Source organism: Ornithorhynchus anatinus, chromosome 10 (genome assembly GCF_004115215.2).
Source record: "Ornithorhynchus anatinus isolate Pmale09 chromosome 10, mOrnAna1.pri.v4, whole genome shotgun sequence".
Classification (NCBI taxonomy): Eukaryota; Metazoa; Chordata; class Mammalia; order Monotremata; family Ornithorhynchidae; genus Ornithorhynchus; species Ornithorhynchus anatinus.
In genome coordinates this window covers 14923431-14938805 of record NC_041737.1, presented here as the reverse complement: position 1 = coordinate 14938805, position 15375 = coordinate 14923431, and the positions used below count along the sequence as shown (strand labels likewise).

General features: G+C 40.9%; 1 protein-coding gene across 4 annotated transcripts in view; it reads left to right on the top strand.

Moving 5' to 3' along the window:
• Positions 1-15375, top strand: part of FGF14 (fibroblast growth factor 14) — a 432965-nt gene that overhangs the window by 323677 nt on the left and 93913 nt on the right. For all 4 annotated transcript variants that reach the window (XM_029073997.1, XM_007667997.3, XM_001511144.3 and 1 more), the window contains one exon: positions 3199-3302. In XM_029073997.1, the coding sequence (XP_028929830.1) occupies positions 3199-3302 (104 nt within the window). The remainder of the gene's footprint in view (positions 1-3198; positions 3303-15375) is intronic.

The following is a 15375-nucleotide window of genomic DNA, read 5'->3' as shown; positions in this document are numbered from 1 at the left end:
GTGTGACCTTGGGCAAGTCACTTCACTTCTCTGTACCTCAGTTCCCTCATCTGCAAAATGGGAATTGAGACTGGAAGCCCCATGTGTGGGACAGAGACTGTGTCAACCCCGATTGACAACCCTCTTGTTTGTATAAATGTCTGCAAATATGGCAGAAACTCCCTAGATTAATTAACGAAACTACTGGAAAACATAATTCAAATTATCTCTATGCAATATAAATTCTTCATAAGGGTGGCTGGATTTCAGTTTGGAAAACAAGAAATCTCAGCTACCATCTGGCTTCAGTTTCCCCTTTCTGTAGGAGGTGTTTCACACAAACCTGAAAGAATTTGGGTCTTCTTATTTATCCATACCCATTTTTTTACCCCAGAAGACCTTTCCAGGGATCAGCACAAGGCAGTAAACTTAAGGAGATGGGTGTAGTAATGGAATGCCTTCCCACTCCATCCAATTCCCAACTCGACCTTAGCCGTTGGACCCTTCTCTTCTTTGATTGATGGTACCTCAAGTGGTTGGGATTGAAGCCCAGATGAAAGGTCCATGTTCAGAGCTTAGCTGATAAACTCTCTCGGGGAAGCTGGAATAGACAGGATGGAGTCCATCATTCTGTTTAGGCTCCAGTGTGTGAAGCTGCAGGTTGTTGCTGCTGTTCATAGGACTAATACTGCACTCAGGTCCCTAGAGCAAAGGAGTGACTTTGCCCTCCTTGGAAGTCAGCTCCAATGGTACAGGGAAGGCAGGTAGGACTTTTAAAAAAACATAGTTATTGTTAGAAAGTGACTCATCCTCTTTTTCCAAAGGGGATTTTCAAGTGGTGGCCACTAAGTATGAACTGTGAAATTGATTTTCTCTCTGGTACGGTAGCACTTTCCTTTATGGAAAAGGAGGCCAGAATATCTACGTGCAAGGAACCTTTCTGTGGTTGAAAGCACCAACTGACAGCCTAATAGAAAAGAGACAGGAGGTTTGGGGCTACTCTACACGAAACAGATGGATGAGGGAGACTCTTCCTCCAAATAGTTCTAGTGAATGTAATAGTATTTATTGAGCACTTGGAACATTAAACTAAGCACTCGGGGAAGTCCGGTAGAGTTAGAAGATGTGATCCTTGCCCTCAAGAGTTATAGCTCAGTGAGTGAGACGGTAACTAAAATAAATCAGAGGTCGGGTGAGGCAGGTGAGTATACAGAAGTGCTTCACTGGTGGGAAGTGAGATGAGTACCTAAGGGTCTAGAAGGTGAGGATTCAAGTGTGTAGGTGACCCAGTAGGGGAAAAATAAGGTAAGGAGATCAGACCTTAGTCCACAAATCCCTCCTGCAAGATATGTAATTTTAGTAGATTTTGAAGATAGAGAGAGTATGTTTAACTCTGGATACTTAGTATCATATCGATGAAAATGATGTAGGTATTGTCAGAAAGGGAGTTAATTTCTCAAAGTTAAATTTCAGTGGATAAATCTTCCCCATTTTATTTTGAAGCAAAAAGACTGTGATGGGACTAGGGAGTTGCATTTTAAATTCTCCCTGTTCTTAGAAGTTGAAAAATGAGTTTTTATGACGGAGCAAAAATTGTTACCCTTGATCTGCCTGTTGTGTGGCTAGTGATAAATGGTTGATTCTCTGGGCTTCTTTGGGTGTGAGGCACTGTTATATGTCCTGTCTCTGAATGAACTTGATATCAAAGGAATAATTATCGTAACCAAAATACTGTTAACTCTTGGCAAAATAAGCCCTCACCTAGCCCCTGTCTTTCAGGTGCATTCAGCCAGCCCCCACTCCATTTCTGTCCCAGTTAATAATAATAGTAATTATGATATTTGTTAAGTGCTTAATTTGTGCCAAGCACTGTTCTCTAAGCCCTGGAATAGATCCAAGCTAATCAGGTTGTCCCATGTGGGGCTCAAAGTCACAGATGAGGTAACTGAGGCCCGGAGAAGTGAAGTGACTTGCCCAGGGTCACACAGCGGACAACTGGCAGAGCTGGGATTAGAACCCACGTCCTTTGACTCCCAAGCTGCATCCAGGACCCTCACCATAAATGTGGTTCCATTTTCTGCCTGTTGTTAAGGGCCAGTAGAGTGGCACAAATGCCCTAATAACGGGGAGATTTCTGCTCTGGCCAGCCACAACATCTTCACCTCCCTAGAAGACCCAATTTCCAGTAACAGATAATTCTCATGTGGATTAGCTAGATCCCCTTTCACTTCCTCCTCCCAGGGCAAATACAAACAGTACACAAACAGGTGGAAAACTCTTCACATGTTTGTTAGCCACGTTCTTCCAAACTGGCATCCCAGCTGACAGGAAATGTACTTTGAGACCACAGTGTGACTGTCACCGACCTAGATGGTCCCTTTCCGATATTCTAATTCTCCCCAGTCCTTACCTCTTGAAGTATTGAAGTCTTCCTTGCCTTCTGGCTATTTTGAAACATAGGCGATATCTCTCCAGGTCTCAAATTGGGTTTTGCAGAGGAAAATTAGTTTTCGAAATAGTCTTTTAGCTGGCTTTTCTATCCATGATTACAGCTATAAATCACACCTGTATGAATTAAAATCCCACCAAATTTTCACTCCAAAATGCTGTATCGCTCCCTCAGAATAGTGTGGTTTTCTTTCCCGGTGAAATGACGTTTGAGAATGTGATGCCATCATACTGGTGGTGGTTCTGAGAGACATTATTTTTATTTGTTATCTCCACAACTGCCCTGTTATTCAAATATTGTGATTGGTAATTCTATTTCCAGTCTCATGTTGAAGTGCTACCTGTGTCACAGACAATACTTCACTGCACAGGTTTTCAGGTCAGAATCTCTGCAAAGGCCAACCTAGCAGCATGTTCTAGTGGGAGGAGCACTGGGTTGGGTGTCAGAGGACCTGTGTTCTAATCCTGACTTTGCCAGTTGCCTGTTGTGTGACCTTAGACAAGTCACTTGACTTCTCTGTGCCTCCGTTTCCTCACCTGTAAAACGGGGATTCCATGCCTGCTTACTTAGACGGGGGACAAGGACTCATCTGACTCTATTAGCTTGTAGCTACCCCAGCGCTTAGGACGGTGCTTGACAGTTGGTAAACACTTAACAAATATAATAATAGTAATAATGATAATAAAAGCACTGTTTGTTCTTTATTTAACGTTATTGGCATTTTCTGCTTCTCCTTGCCCATCTGTGACAGACCACGTTTATCTTTGCAGCATTATTCAACCTCATACCAGTGGGACTTCGAGTTGTTGCGATCCAGGGGGTAAAGACAGGGTTGTATATAGCCATGAACGGAGAAGGTCACCTCTACACATCAGTAAGTAGCATTCCATGGATATTGATCGCCGCCTTATTGTTATGGAAAACAGTGAAATCCGGAAGCCTGGGGCAGGCTTGCAATCTGGGTCTGGCCCAGATTGCTAAGCAGTAAGATTCATTTTCATTAGAAATGTTTGACATGCCTCCTTCCTCCCTCCTCCAAAGTACATCTGCATTTTTTTTAATCTTTGCATTTGCCCAAAACACCTCTTAGCAAAAGAGATGTGGAAATGATTTGCATTCATAATGATGGCTTTGTGGATTTCATTTAAAAATATTCTTGTAAGATAGAGAATTAATTAAAATAATACATATGAAAAGATGCACCAAACTCTGGTTAGCTTTACCAGACTTTTCTGCCTAAGAGAAAGCTCATTCAATATGTCCATATGTATAGTTCATACAGCTGTGCGAAAGTTCCTCTGTGGCTTGGGGATAATTTTATAGCCTGGGTTGGAATTGAACTTTTTCTACTAGGATTGTATGATTTCGTAGACTATTAGCCTATTGTTAAAGATTGATTTTTTTTTCACTGCATTCATATTTCTATCATTCAATTAATTTTTCCTTATGGCACATAGACAGCTTGCTTTCATTATCCCTTGAGATGAAAATAGGTAGATTAAACTGTTGTTGCCCTGAAGAAAATCGTTCATATTGGTTTCTGATGTGCGACAGCCATTCAGGATTTTACTATGAAAAGAAAAATGCAGCATCAAACCCTCTTATTGAGTGTCTCCCACAAGCAAACCTTAAGCAAAAAGTTTCCCTGAGACTCCCCACGGATTTGTAAGGTAAAAGAGATGGATTTTCTCGAATAAGCCTAAGAAATTCTGCCATAGGAGCAGAAAAACAATCCTCTCTCTGCCCCCCACCCCTCACCACGGTGAACTAATCACTACAGATGATGGTTTTCATGCAGTGCCATCTTCGTAGTTCCCTAAGGCTGTTGTTTTTTTTTCCCTTATTGGATTTGGTGCTTATTTTGTGTAGCTGCTAAGAATGAATATGTGAATTCCTATAAGAATACCACACGGGTTTTCCATTTCTCCTTCAGAGAAGATGATGGGGCAAGCAAAAGAAATTTCCTGGGGATGTGCATTTCAGAAATGCATGGATGTCATGTATTGATTTCACGATTAATCTACTTTTTAAATAGTACTGAAATTGCTGACAAATCTCCACCTGCAGCTCGGTGAGACTGGAAGTATATCATACCTCTTTACCAGATGGTAAATGTGATATGCCTGTCTATGCGAATGCTTGAATCTTGAATAGTATTTTAAAAATTTCATTGCTTCATTACAATATACCCTGAATTGTAAGTAGTCACGTGTGCAGTTTAAAATAATAATCGAACCCTCAATCACTAATATTTTTATATTTTTTGATTTGTGACTGTAGCGCTGGCATTGCTGAAATTTGTTTAACTCAGTAGACATCAGACTTAAGAGTCTGTTTTGAGCTAAAATTGACTCCACATGTTTCAGAACTGAGTTTCAGTAAAAGATGTTTGGGTAGCAACTGAAAAATGATGGAAAGATGCTTTTCAATGAAGCATTTAAGGAGATGGAGACCCTACTGTAACAATTTCACATAAACATGAAGAAGTCATCCAGAGAAAGAAAGAAATTATTCAACTGACGTGTGGTGTCTAGCTGAATGAAATCCTAAAAAAGATTTTTAGGGACTCTAGTGTATGCTCAGCACATGAGCTCAGATGTTATTAATTCAGTCAGCTTTGCAGACCCATGGATGGATTAATAGTAATAATAATAATAATGTTGGCATTTGTTAAGTGCTTACTATGTGCAGAGCACTGTTTTAAGCGATGGGTTAGATACAGGGTAATCATGTTGTTCCACGTGAGGCTCACGGTCTTTATCCCCATTTTCCAGATGAGGTAACTAAGGCACAGAGAAGTGAAGTGACTTGCCCACAGCTACACTGCTGACAAGTGGCAGAGCCGGGATTCGAACCCATGACCTCTGACTCCCAAGCCCAGGCTCTTTCCACTGAGCCACGCTGCTTCCTTGTCATAGCCTCAGAATCACACTGCTCTTTTTGCTGTACCCTGTAGCAGGAGGAGAGCTGGCCCGGGGAGTCCTTTAGGGGGCTTTGGGAAGGAACGGGCTCCTTGACTCCTTCCCGGCCCCAACCCAAGCTTCTCAGTTGGTCGTCTTGGAGACCTCGAATCCGGGCCAGACCAGAGGTGGTTTGGAGATGTATTCTGAGTACCACGGTGGGACATTTGATCACCTGACCTATCCGGGGTACAACCAGCAGCTGGGAGGACTTACCACAGTTGGCATCTCAACGTGCCTCCACCCCATATGGTATTTAGAAGCCGCTTAAACCACTAGGGCTATTTTTGTAGAGTAATCCACTCCAAGAGGAAAATGTAGAGCTTAATTTATTCTAGGGCTTACCTGTTCTCTTCCCTAGCATCTCTGGGTTTGGAGTTCATTCATAGTCCTGGCATCTCAGGCCAGTCAGATTGGGAAGTTTAATATCTGAGAGTGTTGTTTTGGTAATAACGATATCGATATCCCCTTTCAATGTCACTGCATACTTAATCACCCAAGTCCTGACATTCTTTTCATTACAAATTAAGCATCCCGAAAGAACAAATTGAAGAAAGCGTGATCGAGTAGCAAGAGCACAGGCTTGGGAGTGATAGGATCTGGGTTCTAATTCTGCCTCCTCCACTTGTCTGCTGAGTGACCTTGGGCAAGTCACTTAACTTCTCTGTGCCTCAGTTACTTCATCTGTAAAATGAGGATTAAGACTGTGAGCCCCATGTGGGACGGGGACTGTGTCCAACCAAATTTGTTTACATCTAACACCCAGCACTTAGCACAATGCCTGACATGTAGTAAGTGCTTAACAAATACCACAATTATCATTATTATTAGTGGCATTTCTTGAACGCTATCTATGTACTAAGCACTGGGTAGATACAAGTTAATCAGGTCCTACATGGGGTTCACCGTCCAAGTAGGAGGGAAAACAGATATTGAATCCCCATTTTGCAGATGAGAGAACTGAGACCAGAAAAGTTAAGTGACTTGTCCAAGGTCACACAGCAGGCAAGTGGTGAAGCCTGGATTAGAACCCAGGTCCTCTGACTTCCAGACCCCTGCTCTTTCTACTGAGCCATGCTGCTTTAACCGCTTAAGTAACGAACCTATTTTTCATGATTTCCAAATAATTAAACCATCTGAGGTTACATATTATTTTCTTTTGGAAATTCTTAGGTAGATTTTCCCAGGTTTGGAACCAGCAGGATACATCATGACCCAATTGATAAGGACTACATTAAAACACAATACAAGATACCGGACTGTATAGGTAACTAAGTCCTCAGATGAAAAACTGACCCCAATTTCTAGCTCCACTAAATAACTTTGTGATACAGCAGTCTCCCACCTGCATTGGCAGTGCCAGATGATGTTTCCATACTACTGTTTCCATGCGACGTCCACTACTGAGTTGTGACGGCACTGCTATTGGGCCAGGGAAAGAGCCTTGCTTTGGGGATGAGGAGATCTGGGTTCTCGTGCTGGCTCTGCAAGATGGACAATGCTGCCAGAGTCTGTTCCATCACTGGTGAAATTTTCCAACCAAAGAACCACCTGGGGTGTTTGGTGAAGTAGACGGATCCAGCAGGAATCCCCCCCCAAATCTGGCTAACATGGGTGATGAAAACTGTGGCAGCTACCAAAGCAGTGGCCTGCTGGATTTAGGTACAGCTTTGGGACTATGCTGTGGCCACTCTGTCCATAAATAGGTCCTGCACATAAGCATTATGCTGCAATCCTACTTTCCTATTTCCTCTCTGGATTAGGTACCCCGGTGAAACATCATGAGCAGGGATGACAGAGGATGAGTGAAGCTGCCCAAACCTCTATCATTATAATCAGCTCCTTCACACACAGATTCTCAATCCTGTACTTTCAGAACAAAGGATTATCCATTGTTCTCTCCTTAAAAAATCCACCTCCCAGAATTTCAGTGTTTTTCTGCAGCCAGTTAAGGGTAATAGGTTAGGATCTTGTCAGGAATGGAGTGCCATGAGATTCCATGATTGTTTCCACAATTTTCTCCCCCTTCTTTCTGCAGTTAGGCCATGACAGGTGAAAGAGGACCCAGTGATATAGACTATGTCAAAGAGGCCAGAGAAATAAGAGGAGAATCAGGGAGAGAATTAGATTGATAAAACCAAGGCTACACAGTATTTTTAGGAAAAGAGAGTGGCCCATTGTGTCAAAAGCAACCAAGAACAGTAAAAGAATTAGGTTAGAAGAAGAATAAATCAATAGTAGTTATTGATTTATTTAACAGTACAGTGCTCTGCACATTTAATTGCTCAAATATTATTGATTGATTATTGAGTGCTTGCTGTATACAGAGACTGCACGTGCCTAGGAGAGTACAATATGACATAACTGATGGACTGTAAGCTCCTTAATGGGGAGGAGACATGTCCACCAACGCTTTTGTAATCTTCCAAGCATTTAGCACAGTGATGCCATTTATGGATTGTTTGATTACTCCCCAACTCACACTCTTTATCGCTCCACGAGGCCTTCCCTGTCTAAGTTGTCGTTTCTCCCTCTCCCTTCTGCCTAACTCTTGCACTTGGATTTATACCTTTTATTCACTCACCTTCATCCCCAAAGCACTTATGAACCTATCCCTAATGAACTGTAAGCTTCTTGTAGTCAGGGAACCTGTCTACCAATTCTGTTGTTTTGTGCTGTCCCAAGCATTTAGTACGGTATCTCTACACACACACACACACATACACACACACACACAGAGTAAATTTTCAATAAATCTGTTGACTGATGAGGCAAAGAAGAGGTCACTGCTGCACATGGTAACCACTTAATAATTGTGGTTGATTTATTATTCACAGTGATCTCTGTCTCCCCCTCTAGACTGTAAACTTTTTGTGGGCCAGGAACAGGTCTAACAACTTCGTTTTATTGTATTCTCCCAAGTTCTTGGTACAGTGCTCTGCACACAGTAAGTGCTCATTAAATATAATTGATTGATTGGTGACCTAGGGGAATGAGGAGTTAAGTGGGCAGAAATCATCTATTCTTACATTTGTATTGTTTTGGTCATTTTTTGAAGATGGAGATATAATTAATGCAGTTTATTTCCTAGGAAATACTATACTGTGTGCAGTGCTCTTTTGCCTAGCACTGTATTTTCCTGGAACCAACTGAGAGCACTAATGAAAGCAGCGTGGCTCAGTGGAAAGAACATGGGCTTTGGAGTCAGAGGTCATGGGTTCGAGTTCCCGCTCTGCCACTTGTCAGCTGTGTGTCTGTGGGCAAGTCACTTAACTTCTCTATGCCTCAGTTACCTCATCTGTAAAATGGGGATTAATATATTGAGCGCCACATGGGCCAACCTGATTCCCCTGTGTCTACCCCAGCGCTTAGAACAGTGCTCTGCAAATAGTAAGTGCTTAACAAATACCAACATTATTATTATTATTATTAATGAAAGAATAGAAATACAGACCAACCTCGCTTTCGCCACATTTCTGTGTGCATGAGTTTGGATCGACACCACCTTTGAACTTTGCGACTCTGCAGTACGGAAGTGTGATTTAGTTTAATGCATCATCCAGTGGTATTTGTTGAGCATCTACTGTGTACAGAGTACTGATCTGGGCAGCAAAGTGAAGTAGGGACTGGCGTGAGGAGAGAGAAGAGGCAGGGAGGTGAGCAAAAAGGCTGATAAGTAATCAGAAGTGTTTACTAAGTGCTTGTATCAGAGTTGTAGCAATTTGGATGGAGTGGAAAAGGTGGATTCTAGTGATGTGAAGTTATTAACAGACAGGATTTGATAACAGATTGAACATGTGGATTGAATTAGAGAGATGAATCGAAGATAGTGCCAAGTTTACGGGCTTGTGAGACAGAGGGCTGTCTACGGTGATGAGAAAGTCGGGGGAGGACAGGGTTTGAGTGGGAAAATGAATTCTGTTTTGTACATGGAGCTTGGAGGCGTCTGGGAGAGGTCCAAGTAGAGAATATCTCTCAGCACTTAGTACAGTGCTCTGTACACAGTAAACTCTCAAAATATGAATATCTTGAAGGCTAGAGGAAATGTGAGAATGCAGAGAAGGAGAGAGATCAGGCTAGAGAGAGGGATTTGGAAATTATCTAATTAGAAATGGTAGTTAAACCTCGGGAGTGAATGAGTTTTCCAAGCTAGTGAGTGTAGATGGAGAACTGAAGGGGACCCAGAACTAGGCCTTGAGGGACTCTAACAAGGGGTGGGGGTGAGGGGGAGTCTGTGAAACAGATGGAAAATGAATGGTCAGAAAAATAGGACGAGAACCAGGACAAGAGAGTGTCTGTGAAGGCAAGATGAGATCGTGTTTCAGTGAGAAGGGAGGGATCCATGGTGTCGAAGGATCTGAAAGGTAGAGGAGGATTACGATGGAGTAGAGACTTCTGTATTTTGGCAAGAAGAAAGTCACCAGTGACCTCAAAGAGGGCAGTTTTTGTGTAGTTTAAAGAGAATAATGTAGATTAGAAGGGGTCAAGGAGAGATTTGGAGGAGAGGAAGTAGAGCCAGTGGATATGGAAGGAGCGTGGCCTGGGAGTCAGAAGGACCTTGGTTCTAGCCCCGGCTGCGCAACTAATCTGCTGTGTGATCTTGGGCAAGTCACTTAACTTCTATGTGCCTCAGTTAACTCATCTGTAAAATGGGGGTTAAACTCTGAGCCCTATGTGGGACAGGGAATGTGTTTAACCCGATTTGCTTGTATCTTACCCAGTGTTCAGTACAGGCATGGCACATAGTAAGTGCTTAACGAATACCACAGTTATTATATAGACAACCCATTCAAGGAGCCTGGATAGTAATGAATGGCAGAAGATGGGGCAAAAACTGGAAACAGCTGTGGGTTTAAGGGAGGGGTTTGGGGGGATGGAGATACAAGAATGTATTTGAAAACAGTGGAGAATCAATCAATCATATTTATTGAGCACTTTCTGTGCAGACACTATACGAGCTGCTGGGGACAGTACAACATAATTGAGTTTGTAGATATGTTCCCTGACCACAAGAAGTTTACAGTCTAGAGAGGAAGACAGTCTTTAAAATAAATTATGGCTATATCCATAAGTACTCTGTGGCTAAGGATAAGGTGAATAAAGATTTCAAATCCAAGTGGAAGAGTGATGCAGAAAGGAGAGGGAGTAGAGAGGGAAGAACCCATTGGTAAGCGAATGGTGGAAGATGGTGGTCAGGGTGGGTTCATTTAGTTGCATCTTCTGTCTCTTCCAGCTGCAGCTATAAGGATCACACGTGTTAGGCTGAGGCCCAAGGTTCTCTTTACTGAACTCCTGAAACACTCAGCATGGGCTCCAGCTGGCTTGGTTAAGAAATGGACTCAGAACAGCTGCTCCCATTAGCCAGAAAATGGGGATTAAAGCATCTGTCCTCCATCTTCCTTTATGGAAATGTGCATTAGGCAAGGTAGTTTTGCATTTGTTTAATATGTAGTTCCGAGTTGTGATGAACCACTTATTTACACACTTCTGTTCTGAAAATGCATGAGTAACCAAGGGAACTGCGATATGATCTATCGTGGACAATGTCAGCATTTTCATATAGTCTCGAATTACATTACTGTGACTAGAGATATTGTCTCCTGAAAGGTTTCCAGTGAAGAAAGTAAATCTAGACTTTTAATGGGCATGCTTGCAAAACCTTCACTGATATTGGAACAATAAAAAAGAATTGTTCACAAAGTGATTATCCTTATTTGTTCATAATTTTTACAAGTTGCAAAATTGCTGTGATAGACCAACTTTATGGGATTTCATTTATTCTATAAAGGAAAAAAAATCCTGCAATATGGGCAGTTATACTTTTAAAATGCTGTAAAATAGAATAGCTTGGACATTTTCTTACTGCTGCAGAAGAAAAATAAGTCCTTCAATAGCTACAGTTATAATTTCAAGTAGTAACTTCAGTAGAGAGAACTTTATGACTGAGATTGCTATTATAATTGCTTACAGAATTAAGCAATGATTGAGATTTTGTTTTCAGGTGGTTGTACCAATCATTCTATTGAAGAGTTTAAGAGTAAATGTTAAGGATGTAAAGCTACAGGAGATCAAGTGGTATAAAACACATTTTGAACAGTATTATGTTTCTATTATTTTTATGCCCACACTATAAAAATGAAAATAATCTCGTTAAATGAATGATGGTGAGAAATAAAACAGGGTTAAAGAGCAAAATGCTACTAAAACTTAATGCCACCCAAATATGAATATCTGGGGACACATGCTTCTGTTTGAAGAATAGGTTTTGATTTGTGGAAGTTTTGCAGCCCTGAATTCACCAGTTGGTGATTTTTTTTGTTTATTTTTAAGACTTGGCTGAGGGGATCTGTTTATCGACAGTGACTTTCACTTTCCTTCTACTCAATTCTGGGTAAAGGCTTTCATTTCTTACTCTTCCTTCTTGACAATTATCTCTAGAGGGCTCAGATTTAAATATAGTATTGAAATCCTAAGCAGCTTCCCAGTCATGTCTTTGTCTGCATTCACTTGGATGAAAAGCTGTGTCTGTGAATAGCATATCCCAAGGAATAATGGTTACTCAGCTGGGAATCCCGTTCGCATTTTCATTTTTACATTGGGTTGCTATGCTGAATGGTAATTTTTAATAAATCCTGCCCCCTTGGAAGACTTCTAGTAGGTACTGTAGTTTGGGATTAAATTGAATTTCGAATGATTCTAAGTGTTATACCACTCTGTTGTCACGGATGTATCCCTCTTTGAGTGTTCTTGCTTTATGTACCTCCACTGAAGGGATGCAGCGTGTTTCTTTCTGATAGAATGAAACTTCAGGCCTGTGAAGAGGTTTTCTTTTGGTGTAGATATCGTTTGTGAAGATCTGTATCCTGGATTGATTTGAGAAAAAGATCAGCAACCTTTCACTGGGGTACAATAAAACAAGAATCTGTGCAAAGGAATCCTAATTGGTCCCCCTGTTGGTTGTGGGATTGGAAGGCCAAGATCGAGTAGCGGCTCTAGATGTAATTACCCTCTTTTCCCAAGAAGGTTCCCTTCTGATCAGAGTTCACACTCCTCGACATCTAAACCACTTCTCAGGTGGCAGCAGTTTGGTATATAAATAGGGAACTCATCCTAACACGGAGGTGTTACCCATGCATATCAAGGGAGAATAACAGTTTAAGCCAGGGTGATGGGAGAAAGGTATGGGATTTCATTTAGATCCCTATTAGGGTATTTCCTGAAGACAGACTCCAAGGATGAGAGAACATACTGAAGGAACTGTTGCCTGAAAAGGGGAAGCTCAAGAATTGTAATCTGGATGGGCAGGAAGACTCCAACTGATGCAAAATAGCTGCCAGACTTCTAGGAAAGACCAGTGGCAGATTTACTCTCACGCAGAATTCTAAAGCAAAATGGTTCTTTTGGGCTAAAATGTCAGGAAGATTTTGTCATTTGTATTATTATTTGAGATTGAATGGTCCTAATCTTTTCAGATTACCGCCTCATACAACACTGCTCCAACCCACGAGTCATATCCGTTGCCCCAATTTGTTTCTGGACTTTATTATGTCTTATACATTTCATAGAGGGCAGGAATCATGTCTCCTTACTCTAGGGAACTTTCTCAGAGTGCTTTGTAGAATGTTTTTGCCATAGTAACACTGATCATTTGAGTCCCTGCTATTTACGCTCCATCCTGAAAAGTAGCCCTTCCTTTCCTTTATCTTTAACCATTATTATCAAAATCAAGTTTACTTGGTTTTATTAGAAGCTTTCATAGGGGACCAATTTATCAGTAGAAATATCTCTAATATTTTTTCCCCTGTAAAGACTGAATGAATTCACGGAGCATCATTTTCATATTTGAGTACAGCTTTAACACCACGGTTATTCTGGGGCCACACTGACTCGCTGGCTAGTATTTCATGATTAGAGTGTCATTTGTTTCTGTTGTTTTCCATCTCCTGCAACAACATTAATGGAACGTCTGATGGAGACTGAAGATAGGATGAATTAGTCAGCAAGTATAGACTGCACACAAACAGATGCACAGAAACGTGCTAAGCACTATGGGAGTATTGATCTTGATTTAAAAAGAATTATCATGTATCTCAGTGCAAGAATGAATTAGAATAGAGTCACAGTAAACAATAAGCACTGTTCAGTGACCAGTATTTCAGTACTCTTGAGAATTTTACAAAACACCTAAAACATTCTCCATATGTATCCAACTCTATTAACACTTTGCAGAAAAGGCATCAGACATTTCCTGTTCCTGAAGAGAAATATGATTCAGTGTAATAAAGTAGAGGAAATGTTTACCTAATGCAGTTTCTTTACTTCAAAAAGATACATTATAGATATTACAAGATAAATGTATAACCAGTTGAAAATAGAAAGAATCATTTAGATTTCAGCTTTGGGAGGTTTCGGGTACAGCTGTCTCCCAGGTTACTGTAGCCAAATCAAATAACATCACGGGGAAATCAAAATACAAGAAATACTCTTTATTTACATGCATCATTCACAGTCTCTTGTCTCAACTACATCCAATTGTTCAAAGACGTAAAGGACCTAAAGATACTGCATGTATTTTGTTCATGGAGAAGCTTCATCTCCATTTATATGAGAATTAATCATCATGGTTCACCCACTGAAGGCTAATTTGACTATCCAAATTGTTTATATTAGTAAATATGCATTGCTTTTAAAGACTTCTTAAAGGAAAGATTCTTCTAATGGTATCTGTTAAGCCCTTACTATGTGAAAGACCCTGTACTAAGCACTGGCGTAGATAGAAGAAGGTAATCAGGCTGGACAAGGTCCATGTCCCCCATGGGGCTCATGGTTTTGATCCTCATTTTACAGATAAAGTAAATGAGCCCCACGTGGGACAAGAACTGTGTCCAACCTGATTACTCTGTATCTACCCTAATGCTTAGAACAGTGCCTATCACATAGGAAGCACTTAGCAAATACAACTAAAAGAAAAAAATGGGCCTTCTGACTCTCAAGCCCATGCTCTAACCATTATGCAACTCTGCGTCTCCACTTCTCCCCTTCCTTCCCTGTTGCCAGCTGCCTAATCTGATAAACCTGCACAGAAGTTAAAAGTGGTTTGCATCTTTGTAATCCCTGCTCCAAGACATTTCTAAGTGGAAGTGAAGGGGAATCTGGAGGATTTGGGGGAATTGGTCCGGATCTTGTATTCATTCATTCATCCTGGTATTTCAAATGGCTAGAAAGTAAGCTCCTTAATTTTAATTAAGCAATTATAAACAAACTACTTAAAATAATTTGTTACTTAGCCAAGGCAAGCTGGTATAATGGTCGACAGCAGTGCCCAAGTCTGCAGACTAAATGAGATTTGAAAATACAACAAATGTAATTTGCCTTTATGCCCTCTGGGGAAGTGTCAGGATTCCCAGGAAATTTTCTTATGCTACAAAGATTGAATATGGGAAGATTTCTGAGAAAATCACTTTAATTCTTCTCTTTAGTCCCCCTTGATCGTGGTGGTTTTTGGAAACATGAAATTTCTTACTGCAGGAAATTTTGCAGGAGGAAATAGCAATTAGCTCCAGAAAATTTTTGATAATTTCAAGAATAATAGTTGATTGGGAGGAAAAAATTTAAGACTGGTAGGAAGAATTGAAGGTGGTAGAAGATTCATCTCTAGCCCTGAAGATGATCTTGTCTAGGAGAGAAGCCATCATATAGTTCCTCCACGTAACCCATTCCACAGTGGAGATAAACAGCTGAGTTTATGGACTATGGTTTGGACTTGTTATTAAATAGATTGTTTTCCTCATCCTAGGAACAGCCAATTTCATCTTTTTCTAGCTAAGCCATTCCATTTTCATTTTCAGAACTACTCTGGAAATCTTGACACAATCAGAATTTTGGGGGACCCTTAAAATATAGCTCTTTAGATGGACCCATAATGATACATATTATGAAAATACATATGTTTATAGGCCCACAATTCCAATTTCAAGTCCTGAAATT